At 53.8% G+C, this 21,386-nt stretch overlaps 1 protein-coding gene across 1 annotated transcript; it reads left to right on the forward strand.

The window, feature by feature from the left end:
• Positions 1-466: 466 nt before the first annotated feature.
• RAB17 (RAB17, member RAS oncogene family) lies at positions 467-21,155 on the forward strand. The gene is made up of 6 exons (XM_032637537.1): positions 467-699; positions 6,895-7,054; positions 15,982-16,133; positions 17,400-17,525; positions 20,298-20,391; positions 20,661-21,155. The coding sequence occupies exons 2-6, from the start codon at positions 6,898-6,900 to the stop codon at positions 20,771-20,773; spliced, it is 642 nt and encodes a 213-aa protein (XP_032493428.1). The 5' UTR covers positions 467-699; positions 6,895-6,897; the 3' UTR covers positions 20,774-21,155.
• Positions 21,156-21,386: the final 231 nt, after the last annotated feature.

Genomic DNA, 21,386 nt, shown 5'->3' on the forward strand with positions numbered 1-21,386 from the left:
CTCCGGGAGATGCAGTCAGGCTGCTGGGAGAGGGCATCAGGGAAATACAGCCCCCCACCCCGAGGCATCCAGACAGGATGGGCTGGTCTGACCCCAGGACCCGCACACCCTGCCTTGCCCCTGGTTCCAGGCTCAGGGCCCCCAGCGCTGGCGCCCAGCTGTTTGTGGCAGGAATCAATTCATTTGACCCAAATACTTCCTTCTCTTCTGGGCTACTAGTTTCAAGCGCAACAAAGAGCCCCACAGCTCGAGGGAGGAGCAGAAGGAAATAAATCAGCATTGAAATGCGACTCGTAACAAAACTGAGAAACTCAGGCGCAGCTGGGTGACCGGATGGGAGCGTGACTTCCAGCAGGTGCCCAGGTGCACCCGCAGCGCCTGCATTAAGGTCCAGCCTCCCGCTGCCGCAGGTGACCACCTGACCACGGCAGACCTTGCCCTGAGAGCCTCTCGGGAAGGGAGGAGGCCTTGGGGGTGGGGGCTGGGCATCGCCTTGGCCCAGGGCTGCTGCCTCTCACCTGTTTTCTGTGAGCCTCTGCCTGGCCCCGGGGCCACGGCCACGCCCCAGCCCGCCTGTTGAGGGAACAAAACTTTCCCCTGGCCAGAATCGGGGAGAAAGGGGACACACGTAGGGGCCCTGTGGGACCCGGTGATGATAGGGTGTCAGGCTCTCTGGAAGTGACCAGGCCTGGGGAACAGGTGAGTCATTGTTTAAACCTCTGCGTGCTTTGTCGACTGTGTGTGTCTTTGTTTAAACTTGTGTGTGCTTTGTCGAGTGTGTGTGTGTGTGTGTGTGTGTGTGTGTGTTTGTATCTGTGTGTCTGTGTGCATGTATGTGGGTGTGAGTGTATCCGTGTGTGTCATGTGTGCCTGCACCTTTGTGTCTGATGTGTGTCTGTGTACGAGCCCCAAAGCACAGAATCAAAAGGGTGAAGTGAAGAGCCAGGAGTGTGTTCTCCTGAGCGCCAGAGGTGTCCTTGTTTGTCCCGATGGCTTGCTAGGTCAGGGTCCTGGAAGGAGATTCCTATTTAAAGAGTGGCCTCTGGGAAAATCCAGTTAAAGGCTTGAACGTAATGAACAGGAGCCCTTACAGGAATCCATTTCAAACGGATCACGGTGCCCAAGTGCTACCTACTGACCTCAGAATAAACAACTGCACAGTAATCCCTGCGTTCCTTACACGCCTGGGCGGGGAGAGCTGGAGGAGGACGTGCTCGCTGGCGACAAACTCGGCAGATCAGACGCTTCCCTGGAGCGACCCTCCCCCAGGAAGACTGGTTTGGACTTGCAATCTCTCCTTTTTCCCTTGGTGCAAGGAGATGAGCTTGTCAGAAATGAAAAGCCCGAAACCGAAATGCTCCGCAGGGTGTCCCTGTTGGCCCCGATCACGAATGTGGCATTCTTGAGATCGTCTCTGCGTTTAGAGACACTTCAGTAACCCTGTCTTCATGAAATTCCAGGGGCCGGGTCAGGAGTCACATTTTTCAATTGGAGTCCTCTCTGAACCGAGGGCTTCAACCTCTAATCAACGTGTAATCACACGAAAACTCATACATGAAAATGCTTACTGCAGTCTTATTTATTACAGAGAAAAAACAATTAAAGCCAAGTAAAAAATGCAGTAACAGAGAAATAGTTCAGGAAATTGGAATCATTGTAGGGGTACTATGTGGTCATTAAACACACATAGGTCAAATGCGTCTACAACATATGCAGTAATGTGGAAAACCGCCCTTCAAATGTCTTACTTTTTTTTTTTAATGTGGGATGCATAATTTTATGTTAAAATGATGGCTTGTTTTTAAGATTCTTATACAAAAAATTAGAAGAAAGTAGGCAAAATACCATCCCTCGTTGTATTAAGGGTGTGGGATTACGGGTAATTTCATTTTTTTCATATTGATAATTATGTGTTTATATTTATTGAAAAATAATGATTTTAGATAAAGAGATGTGTCACCTGTATGTGGTATCATAGTAATGGCATGTATATTCATACTCCACCGATTTTGGTTAATTCAGACATGTTTGGGGCTAAAGATTTTCTTGACTTAAGGAGAGTTTTATTAATTAGTGCACATAAATAGCAAGGAAAACTTAAAGGGGTATCTTTAAATACTTGAGAATTGCTGTAGGTGTGTTAGAACTTTCTCTTTATGTAAAATTACAGCACAAATCAGTGGAATATCTGCTTCTGAGCAGGTGCCTTAAGTACTTTCGCAAGAAACAAGGTATTAGCCTGGGGTGGCACAGAAACCTGGGGAATTCCATTCTTAAAAGCGTTCCTTTTTTCCAGCTTTATTGAGACAATTGACATATATATAACATGGGGTAAATTTAAGGTGTGTTACGTGTTGATTGGGTACATTTACATATTGCAAAAACACCTCCACCCCGTCACATAATTACCATTTCTTTTTGTGGTGAGAACACTTAAGCTCTACTCTCTTAATACTTTTCGAGTGTATGATACCGTATGAGCTTTAATCATCACGCCGTACATGAGATCCCCAGAACCTGTGAATCTTACAATTGAAGTTTGCACCCTTTTACCAATATCACCCCACTTCCCACACACACCCCAGCCTCTGGTCACCACCACTCTACTCTCTGTTTCTCTACATTAGGCCAAAAAAAAAAAAAAAAGAGAAGTGGTTTATAAGTGAGGGCTTGCTACTGAGCTGACCGTCTTTTGGGCAATGAGGCCCGGCCAGCGGCTCCCCGGCAGGCTCATTGCACCAGCGGTTCTTGATGTGGGTGGAGCGCAGGTCCTGCTGCCTCTGTAAGTGACTGAAATGATGCTCGTGCCTGGTGAACCCAGTGTGGACGTGAAGGCAGCCTGTTCTGGCTTAAAAAAATTTTTTTTTTTAAATTTGTTTTATTGAAGTCTAGTTGATTTACAATGTTGTGTGAATTTCTGCTGTATAGCAAAGTGATTCAATTATACATATATATACATTCCTTTTCATACTCTTTTCCATTATGGTTTATCCCGGGATAGTGAATATAATTCCCTGTGCTATACAGTAGGACCTTGTTGTTTATCCATCCCTTATATAATAGTTTGCTTCTGCTGACCCCAAACTCTCAGTCCATCTCTCCCCCGCCCCCATCCTCCTCCTTGAGCCTGCTCTGGCTTGGACTCCTGCATCTTTCTCTTAGAAAAGCTGCTGGGCCTCTCTGTAAGGTGGGGTAACGCCAAGACCCCCGGAGGCTTCTTGCTCTGCTTCAGTAGAAACCTGTGTGCAGCCAAGCCGTGCAGGGCCCTGAGCACACGGTCACCCTGCGTCTCAGTGGAGATGGCGGGTCCATTAGCCTTGGTCCCCCCCTCCCCCGTAGTGTTGTAGGGCAAGGGCTCCCTGCCCAACAAGCATAGAAGCGACACTATGGCACTGGCTTTTGAGAAAAGACAGAGGTTTAATTCGAGGTCGACCGGCAAGGCTCTCAAACGTGTCTCTGCACTCCACGTTTGGGGCAAAATTTAAGAGCTTCAGGGAATTTTAAACTTGGAAGCGAACCGTCTAGTCTTGAATCAGTCCCTATAAGCTACGTGCGCGCTCCAGGAAGCCAGATTTTCCTTATTAAAGGACCTGTCCTTCCTAAAGGGCTCTGGTGGCAACATTTCTATTCTTTGAGTTCCCTAGTCTGGAGCTTTTTGGTTGGGGGGTCATCCTGGAGACGTGGGCTCCCGCCTTGCGCATGCGTAGTGCTGTCTCTGTACCGTAACTCCGGGTTTGGTTAGTCAACCCACCTCTTTAAGGAGGCAAAACCACTTTAAGTTGGTAAAGGTTTTACGTGCTTTTACAGCAGCCTCATCTGAATACGTTGTCTGAATCTGAATGCCGGGTTGCCTTTAAACCTGTAACTTTCTGCTTTTCTTGGTCACTCGGGCTGAGCTGCCTGGAGGAAGCTGGTCCCAGCACCTGCTGGATGCCCCTCCTCTGGTCTCTCTTTCTGCAGAGATCCCAGCCCACTTTTTCTTTTCTTTCTTTTTTCTTTTACGGTGTGCGGGCCTCTCACTGTTGTGGCCTCTCCCGTTGCGAAGCACAGGCTCCGGATGCGCAGGCTCAGCGGCCATGGCTCACGGGCCCAGCCGCTCCGCGGCATGTGGGATCTTCCCGGACCGGGGCACGGACCCACGTCCCCTGCATCGGCAGGCGGACTCTCAACCACTGCGCCACCAGGGAAGCCTCCAGCCCACTTTTTGACAAGCTCCCTGGGGTTGGACTGGTCGTGCAAACTATGCGGCGGAAACAGCATGTCTGTCTAGTTATGACTTGCTAAGCCATCCCCACGGATATGCACGAGACATTTATTGAGCACCTACTGTAATCTCAGTGAATACTGTCTTTGCTTTCGTGAGAAGTTATAGCCCGACGAGAGAGAGAACCAAGAAAAAAATAATTCTACGAATTAAGGGAGAGCTGGAAACAGATCATTTCCATCAAGTAGAGGAACAGGGAGCTGTAGGCCCCACGATGCAGAGACTTTTCTCTCTTTTATGAACTGCTATTTATGGGGACTGGACACACGATCGGGGGTGAGGGGGTGGGGTAAGGGTGGCAGCTGTGAGACCAGACAGGAGGCCGTGGTGGGAGAGGGATTTGCATCAAGGTGAACGGAGAGAAGAGAGCAGACGTAGCAGCTTCGCAGTAAGGCAAATTCCCCAGATGATTAGCCGTGGGGCCGACAGATAAGCAGCTCTACAACCTCTGAACTTTGAGCCAACATCTTTTTGTTATCTTTCCTGCGGCTTCAATCCTCATTCCGGACTCTGATTTGCCCTTTGCCCTGTAGAGCTGAATCATAGGCTGTCATTTTATCGCTGGAGGGCCAGCCACTTTGGGGGGGCGCCCCCATTTGTTCCTGGTGTTTATTTTATTTTGCCTTTGAGTTTAATTTCTACCAGTGGATCAGAAATCTGCAGAAGGGCTGCTTTGAATTCCTGCATGGGTGGTGGGTTCTGGAGAGAGGACTGGCCCCTGCAGAACTCCATTCCCCAACCCCCGGGGGGCAGCTGTGGGTCTGCGGGATGCAGAGGAAGTTGCAGGGTGCCCTGGCGGGATGTCATCCGTTGACACAATTAAGCATCATCCCCGATGGTGAAACTTGAGAGCATCCCGTGGAAGATGGGGTTCCAGACATGCTTTCCAATAACCATTCAGCTCTGCTGTGTCCCTTTCGCCAGGGAGTGGATGGGCCTGTGAACCCTTCTCTGCCAGACCCTGTAACTCCAGTCACCTTCTGTTTAGAAAGTCTTGTTGGTATTTAGGACTCCGTCCTGTTGGCTTTTAAACTTTGATCCCAAACTCGATTCTTTTCCTTTTGTCCCCACAGGGCAGACCAGACCAGTCTGTAGCTGTGGCTGCTTGTTGGGGACAGCGAGGAAACAGGGTCTGCTTCCTACTGCTCTCGCTTTTCTCCCTCCCTCTTCAAAATCCCTTCCCTTCCTCCATTCCCACCCACTGCAATGAGGTGGGAGAGGATCTGCTCACTGGACGGGCTAGCTCTGAGGTGGGTTTGGGTATATTTCAGGGGAAGTTTTCTCTAGATGCAATCCAGATAGTAGACGAAGACAAAATGATAACAGTGGAATGCCACCAGTTTGCAGCCCCCGAATGAGACAGTGGACACAGGGACAGTTTTCAATGGCTGTTACCTCCTGAGGAAATGCCCACCACACTCACGACAGTATTCTTGCCAAAAGATAGCCTATATCCAATCAGATTTCTGTTCTGAGCCACCAAGCTACAGAAAATCAGGGTTCAAGAGAACACATTCAATGACAACTTAGGGATGCAATCAGCAAAATCCAGACTGGAAACTACAAGGCAATCTGATTTCTTCAACAAATAAATTACAGAGAAAAAGAGGATGCATGTACACATACCGGGATTTGCAGGAGAATAAATAGGATGTCTAGGAATTCCCTCAAACTAATCTTCGGAGGAAGTGGGTGAAACAAGATTGGCTACAGCTGATTCTTGTGGAGGTGGATGATGGAGATCTGAGGTCCACCAGAACGACCTCCATCCTCTCTGTTCTGGTACATGCCTGAAATTTTCTACAATGAAAACATGTGCAGGGTTTGCCCAAATTAATTTTGATCACAGAGCCGTTTTTCTCCAGGGCATATCACTGTGGGTTCTGAGGCTTTCAATACAGTGGGAAGGAATGCAATGTTTTGAGATCCTTGAAACACCAAGCTTTTTTGTGAATAGATTTTCTTGAAACACCATTTCGAATCCATGAACCACAGCTGAGAGTGCTGTACGTTTTAGGTATTTCAGAACCTTTTTGGAATAAGTCATAGGTTTTTCAAAAGTGAGAGGTGATGGAAAGAGGGCAACGAGCCAGTATGATGACTAGCACACAATCACTACTTTGCAGGGTACAAAGCCGTTCATACGCATTGGCCCCTGCCGGGCACCGTGGACACGCTTTGCAAGCACCTCACAACACTTTCACCCTGTCCGGGGGTGAAAACCCCTGCTTCCCACCTAAAATAGGGAAACCCAGTGTGTGCTTTGTGCCAGTCCTCTCAGGAGGCAGCCGTCATGGTGGAAGAGACACCTCACTGGGAACGAAAGCTTCGGTTTGAAATTTGGGCTCCGCTATGGATAAGCCTTCCGCTTCTCTGTGTCCACTCATCCATTCATTCAGTCGCTCATCCATTCACTCACTCACAGCAGGCGTATGTTATAGCTATTGCTCGCCCCACTTTCCAGAAGGGGAGATGGGGTGCTGAGCGGCAAGCCAGGTGCCTCTGACTTGGAGCTGCCTTCCATTCAAGGCTGTCTGTATTCATCCAGGGCAGCAGCGTCCCGGGGCCGCACTTGCTGAGATTATTCGGCATCTGACATTCAGCCTCCGTCCATCATTGTCTCTCTGCAGGGCATGGCGCAGGTGGATGGGGCCCCCCGGCCCGGGGCTGCCCTGGGCCAGGCCTGCATCTTCAAGCTGGTTCTCCTGGGCAGTGGTTCTGTGGGCAAGTCCAGCTTGGCTCTCCAGTATGTGAAGAGCGATTTCAGGAGCATCTTGCCGACCGTGGGATGTAAGTGACGGGACAGGGCACCCTTCCTTCGTCTCCTGGCGGGGGAGCCAGGGCTGCTGACCCACACGTGGGGCACCTGGGGATGAGGCCGCCTGGGAATTTCCCAGGCTCTCCTGGAGCCTCGGGCAGTGCCTGGCACGTGCAGGGAGGGCATGAGGTCCACCCCAGGCAGGCATGCACACGGGATCCAGAACCCAGACAGGTTTCAGCTCAGCTGGAGTCTGCGGGGGCCGGGGAGGGGGCGGGTAGTGTATCCGCGACAGAGTTTCTGGCCCCGAAGGGTTGCGTGTGTGAGGGCTTCTGCTGGTGGAGGGAGGAGCCCAGAAGAAGAACCTGCCCCCAGGCTCTGCCACTCAGCCCTCTAAACAAGCCGGCCTCTCACCCTGGCTGGTTGCTCTCCTGCTAACTCTGCTCCCTTTCTGCCTGGACTCGGCTTACCCACCTGGCCTGGGCTGGCGGCGGATAGGGTGGGTGCTGTAAGAAGGGACGGCAGGGAGGGAGGCCCCTCTCACTGCACTGCTTAAAGAGGATTAGCAAGTCATGGCTTTCAGAGGGGAGGGACTTTGGCGCATCTGTGGACAACTGGTCTCCTTCACATCCTGTCTGGGGGTGAAAAGTCCCACTTCCCACCTAAAATAGGGAAACCCAGTGTGTGCTCTGTGCCAGTCCTCTCAGGAGGCAGCCGTCATGGTGGAAGAGACACCTCACTGGGAACGAAAGCTTCGGTTTGAAATTTGGACTCCGCTATGGGATAAGCCTTCCGTTTCTCTGTGTCCACTCATCCATTCATTCACTCACTCAGCAAGTACCTGTTGGGTGTGGCCTCTGTCCCAGGCCCACGTCAGGTGTGGAGGATTCTCTAAGATGCCAAGCAGACACACCGACATAGAAACAGAGCACGAAATTCAGCAAACGGTATTAACTCCTTGGGAGCCCTCAGACTTCTCAGAAGGGTGGGTCCTGAGTCCCTGAGGAATATGCGGCCCAAAGGGATCTGCCAGGGCCAGGCCCCCAGAAATAGTGGTGAGAAGGGCAGAAGCAGGGTGAAGGGCTGGCCCCAGGACGGGAACGCGGGGAGAGCTGGTAGAGACCGTGGATTCAGGCCGGCTGAGGGGCACGCAGGGCCACCTCTTCTCCATCAGCAGGAAAGCTGACACTGCTCACCCGTGATATCAGACTGGGCTTTAAAAAAATACGACAAGGTGCCAAGTCTGGCTTCAAGGTGGGTTTCGCTGAGAGCAGAGACCACAGAAGGGGGCCAGGCCAGGCTGGGATTTCGAGGGCTGTGTGCCTGGGTGTGAACCTGGATTCCAGTTCAGGGGAGGGAGACAGCAGGGACCAGGCCGGGCGGCTCGTCGGGCTGGATCTCACTCTAAGACCGAGGTCTGAGGCCACGGCTCCCAGGGCCCTGCTTGTTTTTGCAAATAAGGTTCTATGGGGACACAGCCCCGCTCATGCCTGTGTATCCTCTGTGGCTGCTTTCCCTCTGGAAGGGCGGCTTTGGGTTGATTGCTGGCAACGGTGACAGTACATCCCTCGAAGCCTAAAATGTTTACTACAGGGAACTTCCCCCCAAAAGTTTAGGACCCCTGCCGGAGAGCCAGTATCCCAGGAGGCAGCGGGTGGCCAGGGGGTGGGCTCCAGCGGGCATAGAGTGGCCTGGGGACTCACGGTGAGCCGAGAACTTAGCTCAGTGGGCCCAGGGAGGCCTGCCACTCTGACCTACCTTGTGGGGCAGAAGAGGCCCCACACACAGAGCCAGGCCGAGGCTGCGGGCGGCGCTGGCATTCTGTATTTCCGGGGAGGGAAAGGGGAGCGCAGACAAGTTCGCTAACTCTCCCAAGCGAGAAACCCGCAGGTCCAGCGCACTGCAGCTCGTGGACGGTGAGTGGGATGCCCTGTCTCCCCAACCCCAGTCACCTCCACCGCTTCCTTTAGCTCCAGCAAGTCGGGGGCCAAGCTGTCACCCTCCCCAGGCTGTCCAAGTCACCGTGCTCTCTTCAGGGGTCCTACGAGGGTCAGGAGGGTGCACAGAGGCTGGGCTCGGGTCAGGGTGGGGGGCCTTTGCTTGGGTGGCAGGCCAGGATGCACCCTCTCCACTCTTGGTCCTCTGCCCAGCCCCGGCTGTCCTCCTCCTGCCCGTGCCCCTCCCCCAGGCCCGGGCTCATCTCCCCAGGACCCCGCCTCTGCCCTGGGGCTGGTGCCCTAGGCCTTGGCTTCCTGGGCTGCCGTGGGAGGGTGTGGATCAGTGTTGTGGCCCGCAGCCCTCTAGGTGGGTTTAGCGGTCCTTTATTCAATCAGCAACCAGCCTATTTATGGAGCACCTACTAGGTGCCAGCCACTGAGCTGGGTGTAAGGGACGTAGAGATGAGTGCGCCCTCCTTTGCTTTGAGGAGCTAAATCCCCTGTGGGAATGACCGTCTCCGCCACGTACATCTCTGGGCCTACTTCACGTGCCTTGTGCCCCTTGTGATGTTCTTACGACCTTTGCAGGTGGATATTATAACGATTATTAAGTTCTTATAAAAATAAATAAATAATATCACTTATTATAATATGATATGTAATCACATATTATATTCTATGTGATTTTATTAATTATTATGCTATGATAATTATTATATTATTATAAAAGCAGACACTCCCCCCTTTTTTGTTTTTTCTGGTTTGGCCACGCCGCACAGCAGGTGGGATCTTAATTCCCTGACCAGGGATCGAACCTGCGCCCCCTGCTTTGGAAATGCAGAGTCTTAACCACTGGACCTTTATTTTATTTATTTTTGGCTGCTTTGGGTCTTCGTTGCCACACACGGGCTTTCTCTAGTGCAGCAAGCGGGGGCTACTCTTCGTTGTGCTTCTCATTGCGGTGGCTTCTCTTGTTGCAGAGCACGTGTTCTAGGCCCACGGGCTTCAGTAGCTGTGGCATGTGGGCTCAGTAGTTGTGACTTGCGGGCTCTAGAGCGCAGGCTCAGTAGTTGTGGCGCATGGGTTTAGTTGCTCCGTGGCATGTGGGATCTTCCCGGACCAGGGCTTGAACCCGTGTCCCCTGCATTGGCAGGTGGGTTCTTAACCACTGCGCCACCAGGGAAGTCCCTCTGTGTATCCCTTGAGGCGGAACCAGGACCCTGGCCCAAGGCTGCTCTATTTGCTTCTTGGCTGCCCCTCCCTTGTCTCTGCATCCCCTCCCTTCCGTGATTAGCAACGGTTGGAATCTGCCCTCTGGAACTCAGGGAAGGTCATGGGGGCTGGAGTCTGTTCCCTACAAACAAAAGTGGGGGGCATGGAAAGGCTTCTGTGCCCAGGAGCCCCACAGGGTCCTGCTTGGTTTCAGTTGTCACCCTTTCCTGCTGCCCCCTTTCCTCAGACGGCCACCCTCACACTCCCGAGAGCAGGGGTGGGACCAGGGCCTGGCATGTCTTTGGTGGTGTTGCCTTCAGAGCAGGCCAGCTGCAAGATACTCCAGCCCTGGGGAAGAGCGGGGGTCCCTGGGCCTCTCCAGAGGGTCTGGATCTGTCGGTGAGTGTGTGGAGTGGCCCCGCAGTGGAGGGTTACACAAACACTGGGCACAGCTGTGCAGAAGAGCGCCCGGGCCGAGACACGGTTCCAGCCACCCTGCGGCAAGACCTGTCCTTCCAGAGGAAGCCAGAGCCGTAAGTGTGGCAGGCGGTGACAGACTCTTGTACCCGAAGCAGAGCCAGAGTGGAATTGAGCACAGCCTCCCGAGGGCGTGGCCTGCTGGGAGGAGACCAGAACCCCCTGAACTCCTGGCTGCCCCAGCACCACAAAGCCCGCCAGGCCCATCTGAGAGAGGGGCTGGCAGGGGAGGTGGGCAGCTGCCAGACGCGCTTATGGTGGCTGGGAGCTTGGAGCACCAAGAGCTCCCGCAGACCCCTCATCCTGGAATCCTGAAAGGCAGCAGCAGGGGAAATTCCGGCCCAGTTCCCTGCCCTGCACGTTTTAGTGACATCTTTGGAGGGGTGGTGACATCTAGTGCTTGTGTTTAGATTTGCTGGCAGAAGCCAGTTTGGACCAGCTGGGCCTTGCCTGGGGCAGCGAAGGTGCAAAAGGTGCTGGATTTTGCCCCACCTCCCTTCCCTGCTGAATGAAACATTGCTGGAGCCCAGGTGACCCTGAGAAGTCACCCATGTCGTGTTCCCTTCCACCAGGAAGCAACTCGTGACTTTTACAGAAAAGAGAGCGCTGCAGAGAGGGCTTCAGTGAGGAGGATACGCCGTTTATTTAAATTAAAAGGTCAAAAAGCAAAACATTTCCTTGTGTTAACATTTAGTTGAGACACCTTTTAATTGGGGGCAGCAGAATGCAAGTTGAAGAACAGCCCCCAGTGAATTCTCTTGTCATTTGTTGCCCACTGGGGGTCCATTCAGCTCAGCAAGTGGAAGGCACGTCCACTTCCAGAGGCTGGGGAGGGGGCTGGAAGCGTTCCCAAGTGTCCCCACCGCTGAGGCTCCTGTGTTGAGGTCTGTGCTGGGGCCAGAGGAGGCTGGAGCCCTGCTTTGGGTCACCATATAAAGCAGTGCCAGGTGGCCCCGGTTCAGAGTATCGTCTGGTAAAAATGTGCTGGTGTGTCATCTCCACCAGCATATTCTAGAAACGTGGACAATTCCGGGTTCTGGGCCTGGTCCTGCTCCCACACCCCAGCTTGTTGCCAACATCATTTCAGGAAAAATCTCCCAGTCTGTTTGAATATCTCGGAAGTTTATTTTTTAATCACTTTTTGGCTTTAGCTGTGAACAGGTAGAAAATGTGGTCAGTGGGTTTCTGAACAAGGAAGGTAATACATGTGGGCTCTTTTGTGGGTTGGAGCCAGGAGTTCAAGGGGCAGGGGGTGGAAGTTTGCTTTGGATACCAGCCCAGGGGCCCACCTGGGGGGTCTGTGTCTCTCTCCAGGGGAGACGAGGTGCTGCGGTCTGTGAATATCCAACAGCCACTCATGCCACATCATTGCTCGGTGTGAAAACCCTGCGCTCCTTGGAAATCGGTTGGGATTTTACATTGATTTAAACTCAACCACCAGCCATCGTTTTCAGAGTAGAAAAGGAAAGTATCAGAAGCTAAGATTGTTAAGCAAAGGAGGCAAACCTGAATTTTATGCCCACCTGTAACCTGGCAGTGATGACTTTTAGGATGAAACCAAAATCGCACGCAGAAGTGTGATTTGACCTGATAGCAAACAGACAAAGGGTGTGGATCAAAGGCTGCTGTTCCCAGACAGTGAGCCGGGAGAGTGGAGAGGGAGGGGAGGAGGAAGGGGCGTCAGGTGCCACACCCTGCACCTCGTCGCTTTTCTCCCGGGTTTGACAACCGCCCTGGGAAGAGGGCACTGTTGACTCTTGATAAAGGAGGAAGCTGGGATCTCTAAGGTTGAAGCAAGCCGACAGAGTTTGTTGCAGCTCATAGACTTCCCTCCAAGGCCCAGGCGTGGCCCTCACCCTCAAGACCTCAACAGTCTTAATGGAGCTTCTGTCCTGCTCAGTCCTGACAGTAGCCCTGTATGAGCTGGGAGCTGTCAGTCCTACTGTTGAGTTGAAGACGGCAGCTTTGTTTGACCTGGTGTGGTGTTCTGCTGGGCTGTCATAATAAACACCACAGACTGGGTGCCTTAAATAACAGAGGTTTATTCTCATAGTTCTGGGGGCTGGAAGTCCAAAAGCGAGGTGTTGGCAAAGTAGTTTTCATCCTGAGCTCTCTTTTCTTGGCTTATGGGTAGCTGCCATCTAGGTAACTGGCTGTGTGCTTCCATGGCCTCTTCTTTGTGTTTGCATGGAAGGGAGGGGAGAGAGAGAGAGAGAGAGAGCAGACAGACAGACAGAGACAGAGAGACAGAGAGAGGAGACAGAGGGAAGAAGACAGAGAGACAGTGAGAGAGAGGGAGTGCATTCTTACAGAGGCACTAATCCCATCCTGAGGGCCCCACCCTCATGACCTCATGTAACCCTAATCGCCTCCCAAAAGCTCCATCTCCAAGTACTATCATGCTGAGGGTTAGGGCTTCTATATGTGAATCTTGGGAGGATACAATCATTCAGTCCGTAACACCTCGGAAGTGTATCTGACTTCAAGTTTGTGGACGAGCAGAAAAATGCAGGCTGTGCAGGCAGAGGGTGGATCAGTGGTTTCCATTTAGGAGTCACCCCAAACTAGATTCTCATGAGAGAGAATCATGATCTTACCCTTTCTATGCTAAAAATCTCAGCCCAGACTTGTCTCTTATTCTCCGTCTGTAGCAGATTGAATTGTGTCCCCCAAAAGATTCGTCCTTCTCCTAATTCCCAGTGCCTATGAATGTGGCTTTATTTGGAAAAAGGGTGTTTACAAATGTAACTAGTTAAGGATATTCCTGGATTTCGGGTGAGCCCTGAATCCCATGACCAGTGTCTCTGTAACAGGAGAACACAAAGATGCAGAGGGGGTGGCCACGTGAAGACAGAGGCAGAGACGGGAGAGATGCATCTACAAGCCAGGGACCACGGACGGTTGCTGGTCCCCACCAGGATCCAGGAGGGGGCGTGGAACAGATTCCCTCTCAGAACTTCTGGAAGGAGCCAACACTGGAAACACCTTGATTTTGGACCTCTGGCCCCCAGAACTGAAAGGATGAATGTCTGCTGTTTTTAGCCACCCTTTTTGTGGTTATTTGTTATGACAACCCCAGGGCACTAACACACTGGCCTTGGAGTGAAAAATTTAACTTCAAGCATGTGGCTATATTTACCAGAATCTCCCAACAAGCTTCCAACCCAGCCCAGGTCTGGGCAGGACAGAAGCTTTGCCTGGAGTCTCATCCCGGCCCCTCCCAGTCCCTGGTCTAGTTCTGTATATGACATACCCCATACGCTATGAGGGCTGGGATAAGGTCAGGGACCATGGCTGTAGTTTCCACTTGGAAGGTTCTTCATGGACATGAAGAAATCTGTAGGCCCCAGCTTCCCAGGCCTGGCTTTCCGGGAAGGTGCCTCATTACCCTGATGACTATTCTAGAAACACAGCTCTTTTCATTGTGTCAGAGTTGCTGAGGGAAGACAAACTGATGGATGTCCATCCTACCTTTATGTTCCCTACCTGAGCAGCTAGAATTTACCATGCTGCTCTTGTTCAGATATACATCTTATAAATCCTTGATAACTGTTGTGTAATGAACACTTAAAGAACGAGAAACGTCAGTTTTGGAAGTGGTCTCCATGTGTTTTGTTTTTTGTTTTTGCTTTTTGCGGTACGCGGGTCTCTCACCGCTGTGGCCTCTCCCGTTGCGGAGCACAGGCTCCGGACGCGCAGGCTCAGGGGCCATGGCTCACGGGCCCAGCCGCTCCGCAGCATGTGGGATCTTCCCGGACCGGGGCACGAACCCGCGTCCCCTGCATCGGCAGGCGGACTCTCAACCACTGCGCCACCAGGGAAGCCCAGAACATCTTTTTTTAAATTTATTTTATTGAAGTATAGTTGATTTCTGCTATACAGCAAATGACTCAGTTATACATATGTATATTCTTTTTCATCCTTTTCCATGATGGTTTATCACAGGATATTGATTACAGCTCCCTGTGCTCTACAGCAGGGCCTTGTTTATCCATCCTGTATATATACTAGTTCGCATCCATCCCTCCTCTCCCCCTTGGCGACCACAAGTCTGTTCTCTATGTCTGTGAGTCTGTTTCTGTTTTGTAAATAGTTCACTTGGGTCATGTTTCAGATTCCACATATAAGTGATATCATATGGTATTTGTCTTTCTCTTTCTGGCCTACTTCACTTAGTATGATAATCTGTAGGTCCGTCCATGTTGCTGCAAATGACATTATTTCATTCTTTTCATGACTGAGTGATGTTCCATCGTATGTATGCACCACACCTTTATCCATTCCTCTGTGCATGGACGTTAGGTTGCTTCCGTGCCCTGGCTATCGTGCATAGTGCTGCTGTGAACATTGGGGTGCGTGTATCTTTTTGAATTATAGTTTTGTTCGGATATATGCCTAGGAGTGGGATCGCTGGATCACATGGCAACTCTTATTAGTTCTTTGAGGAGCCTTCATACTGTTTTCCATAGTGGCTGCACCGATTTACATTCTGGGGACAGAACATCCTGGTGTTAGTAAATAACTATTTTAAAGTCACAACACTTTGGAAAGCTATGCTAAGGGGAAAACAGTCTTCAAATGAAAGGTGGATTGCCCAATATGTTGAATGAATGGTTTGGGGATAGACCTTTCGTTGCGTGTACTTATTAAGCAGGGACGATAACGCATAAAAGTCCTTGCTCTCCAGGTGCTCCCTGTCACCAGGGGTGACAGGTGAGAACACAGAAGTCTACCTGTGCAGTGGGTGAGTGAGGAGCACAGGCGGGCTACTGTAGACCACTCCCAGGGAAGGGGGCCCCAGCACTGCCCCAAGGGCTCACACTCAGAGACCCGGTGGACATGTAGGGAGGTGGGGAAAAGGAAGGATTCCAAGCAGAGAGGTCAGTGGAGAAGGGAGGTCAGCAGGGAGAGGTGTGGGTCAGGCCGGGGGGTTAGCAGGAGGCCAGGAAGGTTGCAGGGGAGGAGCTGGTGTGACCGTCAGCATGCCAGCTACCTCGCTGGACACCCACGGGGTGACCCTGGTTGTCAGAGACCCTTCCATGCCTCACATAGTCCAGAGGATTTGAATAGGACCCTGAGAGTCTATCTTCCCACCCAAAGCCTCTGTGGAATCTGCAAAGGTCTGCAGCAAATTCCTTGCAACTCTTTGCTTTTTCTGGAAAATGCCATCTTCTAGAAGAGGTGTTTGCTGAGCCTTCCCCACTGAGGGTGACAGGAAGTACAGGGCTGGCTGTCTCTGGCTGGTTCGCTGAGCCCAGGGTTCACGCTGGTCCAGGCTGAGCCGTGGATAAAGACCTCGTCCTCCATGTAAAACTCCTGGGCTTCTGTTTCAGGTGCGTTCTTCACAAAGGTGGTGGATTTGGGGGCTGCGTCTCTGAAGTTTGAGATCTGGGACACGGCTGGCCAGGAAAAGTACCACAGCGTCTGCCACCTCTACTTCAGGGGTGCCAATGCTGCGCTTTTGGTGTATGATGTCACCAGGAAGGTGAGGCTCACCTGGGTGTGTCCCTGCCCTCCCAGGCACATGGACTCAACCTTCTGGCGGCATTATGTGACTGACCTGTGCTGGTGCTTTATGTTAAAATCGTGAGCACCAGTGGAGAATCCTTCAGTGAAAGTCAGTCACCTCCTCCAGGAAGCCCTCCCTGACAACCCCTTTGCCTGCTGCACAGTTAGGTTTGCGCCCCTCCGTGGTCCTCTTGGAGTACCCAGAACAGTGCACCCCCATCCATCACTCACGATTCCTTGGGTGCCCACTGAGCTGGTGAGGGGGGTGTTATGAAAACAGGATGCCGCCCCGGCTGCATATCCACTCTACAGAATATCATCGGACCAAACAGAAGTGAGCAGATGCTTACCGCACCAGCAGGGAAGGGTGGGGTTCTATGGGAGTTGACAGGAGGGGCACCATACTTCCTGCAGGAAGGCTCTAGCTGAGACGTTGGGAGAAACAGGATTAGCCCTGTTGGGCAGGGTCGGGCAGGGAGGTGGCGGTGGGCATGTGAGCAGCGGGGGGGTGGGGGGTCGGGGGTGGGGAAGGGAGTTCTGGTCAGAGGGCAGCGCTGGTGGAATTAAGGAGGTCGAGTGCTGTGCATGGAGCCCCTGCAGTGCTGAGAGCAGGCCTACTGGGTCAGCATGGCTGTTGGGGAGAGGGGCTGCGTGGGACCCAGCGCAGAGGCCCCGTTCCCGGTTCTGTGGGGTGCTGCAGTTAGGATCAGGGTTTGGGGTGACAGCCACTTCCCCACAAAGTGGTCCTTGAGGGCATCCGGGAGCAGAGGCCTCTAGAGCTCCAAGTCTGACTCGGAACCTCCTGCAGCCCCCAGCCTCCCGCTGGCCGGGTGAGGACAGAGCTGCCTTCGGCCCAGACCACCCGAGGCCAGAGAAAGACCAGCCACCCCTGCTCAAGGGGCAGAACAGCCCTTGGGGCCCGACATAAGGCCAGTTGGATCATGTGCCGTTTTATGCTAAAATCGTGACAACCAGTAGATTCCTTCAGTGAAAGTTGGTCACCTCCTCCAGGAAGCCCTCCCTGACAGCCCCTCTTCCTGCTGCACGGTTGGGTTTGCGCCCCTCCGTGGTCCTCCTGGAGTACCCAGAACAGAGCACCCCCATCCATCCCTCACGGTTCCTTGGGTGGGTCACTTGGATCCTGTGTTTTACGCAGGGTAGCCACCGACACTTGCCTTGTCTTTCCTGGGACAGCTGAGGAAGACCATCGGGTTTGCCTGACAGTCCTGTTTTCCTTTCTCAGGCTTCCTTCTGCAAGGCGCGGCAGTGGCTGAAGGACCTGGAGGAGGAGTTCCACCCGGGAGAAGTCGTGGTGATGCTGGTCGGCAACAAGACGGACCTCAGCCAGGAGCGGGAGGTGACCTTTGAGGTGGGCCTGGAGTCGGTTATTATGTCCCCGGTGCGGGAGTGGGGAGGGACCCCAAACACACACGCCCACCTACCCACACACTCATACACACACACACCCCACACGCGCACACACACACATACCACTTTAGCTTCCCTCCGGGGCAAAGGTTTTTGGTCTCTCCTGGGAAGGTCAGCCCCAGAGGTGGCTGCTCCTGGCTGCAGGGAGAGCTGCAAGCATGACCGCAGCCTCCCGAGGGCTGGCAGGGGCGGGCGCAGTGCAGGGAACGGTTTCCATGAGGAAACCATGACGCTTCCCACCCTCGCTCCTTCTTTGAGTAATGCAGGTCTCAGATCTTTCTCTTTGTGTTCAATAAACTGTTCAAGAAGGGGCAAATCCAAATTTTTTGCTAGGAAATGAGCAAGGGAGAGAGAACCCGAAAGCTGCAGCTCTTCTGTAAAATGACCAACAGCAGAATAAATGCTCTAGGTAGTTGCTTGTAAAGTGGGGAGAGCCTGAAGCAGGGAGCAAGGGGTTTGTGCGCGTGTGTACAGGACGCACGTGTGTGTACAGGACGCGTGTGTGTACAGGACGCGTGTGTGTACCGGACGTGTGTGTGTGTACTGGACGTGTGTGTGTGTACAGGACGCGCATGTGTACAGGACACACGTGTGTGTACAGGACGCGTGTGTGTACAGGACGTGTGTGTGTACAGGACGTGTGTGTGTACCGGATGTGTGTGTGTGTACAGGACGTGTGTGTACAGTGGTGTCTGTGTGTGTGTATGTGGGGATGGGTTTTAGGAGAGGCTCTGGGAGGAGGGGCAGATGAGGGGAGAGAAGGACGGGGAGGGTGCTGGGCTACAGCACAGGGCAGGAAGGGGAGGGAGTCTGGGGGCAGGGGGCAGCCAGCGGAGGCCGCGCTGAGTAGGCGCTGGGGCTCAGAGGCAGAGATCCCAGCGCTGGTGTTGGGACTGGGGTCTTTATTCCGGGGCAGCCTTGAGTCCCTGGGGTGGGGACCTGATGGGTGATTTAGGAAGAGCGTGTGGGGCCCAGGTCAGGCCGAGTTGGGAGACGGAGCCTGGGTGGGGAGACCCACTGGAGGCCAGGGGCCCAGCTCAGGGGCGGGAGGGGCCTCCTCTCCGCTCTCCCAGGACCCCTGCCCGCGGGAGGGGGACCCCGTGGCTTAGACTGCATGGAAGCAGCCACCCTGGGGCCTGGGCTGTAGACCCTGGGCCCCCAGACCCCACCCTGGCTTCTTGTTCCCTCTGAGCTCCCACTGAGCTGGGCCTTGGGGGCGGTGGGGGGAGGGGCGGGGGGCAGACCCTGGAGCCGCAGGTGCCTCGGCTGGGGCAGAGGCCAAGCTGACCTGTGGCCAGTGCAGGGGGCTTTTCATCTTAAAATAATTTCAGAATTACAAAATTTGTTGCAAAAATAGTACAGAAAGTTCCTGTCGGCCCTTCTCCAGCTTTCCCAAATGTTAACATCTTACGTAAGCTCGGAACAACGAGCGCATCAGGAAACGAACATTCAAGCTACTTGACAGCTCTTGTTCAGATTTTATCATGTTCCCACTAATGCCCTTCTCTTGGTCGGGGGAGATCTGCTCCTAGATTTGGCCGTTGAGAGCTCTCCCCTCCTGGCCCTGTCACCCGCCCTGTTATTCTTTGAGCGCTTCCTTCCTTCCTGGCTCACCAAGTTGTTCCAGGCTCACCTTTGTCCTTTCTCGGCCCCAGCCCTGGAATCAATCATTTCCCCCAAAAAGCCCTGGTTCCTAGTGCCGGGGAAGGAGTTTAGGAGTCAAGATCTGTGCACTGGATGTGCTCATTCCACGGGGGGTGAGGCAACCGTGGCTCCCATCGTGGGGAGCCTCCAGGACAAACTGGCAGATGGAGGGCTGGGCACCTGCAATTTAGGGGCCAGAGGCTCATTGGACCCGAGGACAAGCCCCTAAAATGACCCCATCTGGAACCCCCCAAGCTAGGTGGGCAAAGGGGGATGTTTGAGTTTCATTCATGTGACCCAGATATGAGCTACCTGAAGTCACAGAGTCTTCAGCTGTACCAGGTCACCTTGTCCTTTAAAATACAAGTAATATGTCCCCATCCCTCTGTGTCTGGGAAAGGGCTGAGAAGCTCGCTGGGGGGTGGTGAAGAGCAAAGCCCTGCGGGCCAGGCTGGGAGTGGGGGGAGTAGACACCGCTGGGTGCCATGCTGTGGGCACGGCTGGCCCAGCCCCCAGGGGCCAGCTCAGCATCAGGCACTGAGCACTGCGCCTCCTGGGGGGGTCGGGAGGCGAGGGCCCTGCACGGGGAGGCGCCCAGCTCCTCCTTCGCCCCGGCCTCCCATGGACGCGTTTCCCAGACGCCCTTGCTCTGTACACCCTTCACTCCACGTAGGCCGGACCCCTGTGGGACGGTGGTGGGGGACCCAGAGAAGGGCCGGGCTCCCACCAGGCTGTCCCCACTCCCCTTCCACGTTTCCTCTGTTCTCACTTGGTTTCAGAGTCCACCGGTGCCAGAGAGCCGTGGGAGGGGTGGGAACCTCGCCAAGCAAAGCATCCTTGGACCCCGCTGCGGGTGCCGGGCTCCCCTGCCAGCGAGCACCCTCCCTGCCCTGCTCCCTGGTCTGGGCCCCCTTCTCTGGGAGCCCCAGAAACAGAACTTGAGGAATGACGTTCTCTGCTGGTGCAATCGTTTCTCGGTGTTTCTTGGGTCTTCCTGTTAGAAGGCGTCTAAGTGTTCTTGGGAAACTTCTGATGATTAATGTGGGCTTTCCGTGGCCATTTCCATCAGGAAGGGAGGGAGTTTGCAGAGAGCAACGGGTTGCTGTTCATGGAAACCTCGGCCAAACTGAACCACCAGGTGACTGAAGTCTTCAGTGCTGTTGGTGAGTGACCAGCCTCTGACCCCAGAGCAGGGGGTGGGGGCACCATCACTGGGTCTTCAACAGGTCTTCTTCTCTGGCAACCTGGGACCCAGCAGAACGTCCCCAGGGCCTGGAAAGTGGGCAGGAGTCAAGGGCCTGTGTTTCCTGCTTCCTGGAAAACATCAGGGAGGGTGGGACCCTGGGGGATGCCACGTGTGCAAGGCGAGTGCTGGGCTGGGTTGGGGGATTTTCCTCCCAACCAGGCCACATCCTTCTCCTGTCGTCCACAGCCCGAGAGCTTTTGCAGAGACAAGAGAAGAAGGAGGGCCAGAGGCAGCAGGGAGATGCACGGCTGGCTCTGAATGAGACGCCCCCGGGGCGGGGCAGATGCTGCGCCCACTAGAAGGGGCGACTCCAGGAAAGGCCGTGGGGCGGATGCGCCCAGCCCACAACCCACTGGTCCTCAGGGTGAGCCACCGCCAGCTCCAAGTCGCTTGTGGTACTTATCCTGATTCACTGTGGAGGCTGGCTTGCTCCTGAGTCCTAGAGGCTCTGCAAGAGGGCCTCTCTTAGAATAAGCACCTCCCAAGCTGATGGGAATCATTCCGGAGAGGGTCCCGTGTCCAAGGCTCCCAGAGGGTTTCAGCTCCACCTCTCAGACACCAGATACCGGCTGAATCCCGGATGTCCTGGGGGGTGGGCACACGTGACCCTGCCCTTAGCTACCTGGCCACCGGACACTGGAGAATGAAATGGTCAGAGGGGAAATAAAGATCGAAAAATCACCCAGCATGCACTTGGTGTTGGGTAGGGGGCTGCCCGGGGGCTTGGGGTCCCCCTGCTCCTGGGAGGTGGGAGAGGCGACAACAGGCCCAGCTGCAGGGGGCAGTGCCAGGGAGAGATGGCGTGATCAGCATGGGGCTGGGCCCGTCGTCACTGGATCTCTGTGAGGTTCCCCCGAAGGACGGTGCCTGACAGAGGGCAGCTGGGGATGGGGGTGGGGGAGTGAGGCCCCC

Source organism: Phocoena sinus, chromosome 7 (assembly GCF_008692025.1).
Source record: "Phocoena sinus isolate mPhoSin1 chromosome 7, mPhoSin1.pri, whole genome shotgun sequence".
Classification (NCBI taxonomy): Eukaryota; Metazoa; Chordata; class Mammalia; order Artiodactyla; family Phocoenidae; genus Phocoena; species Phocoena sinus.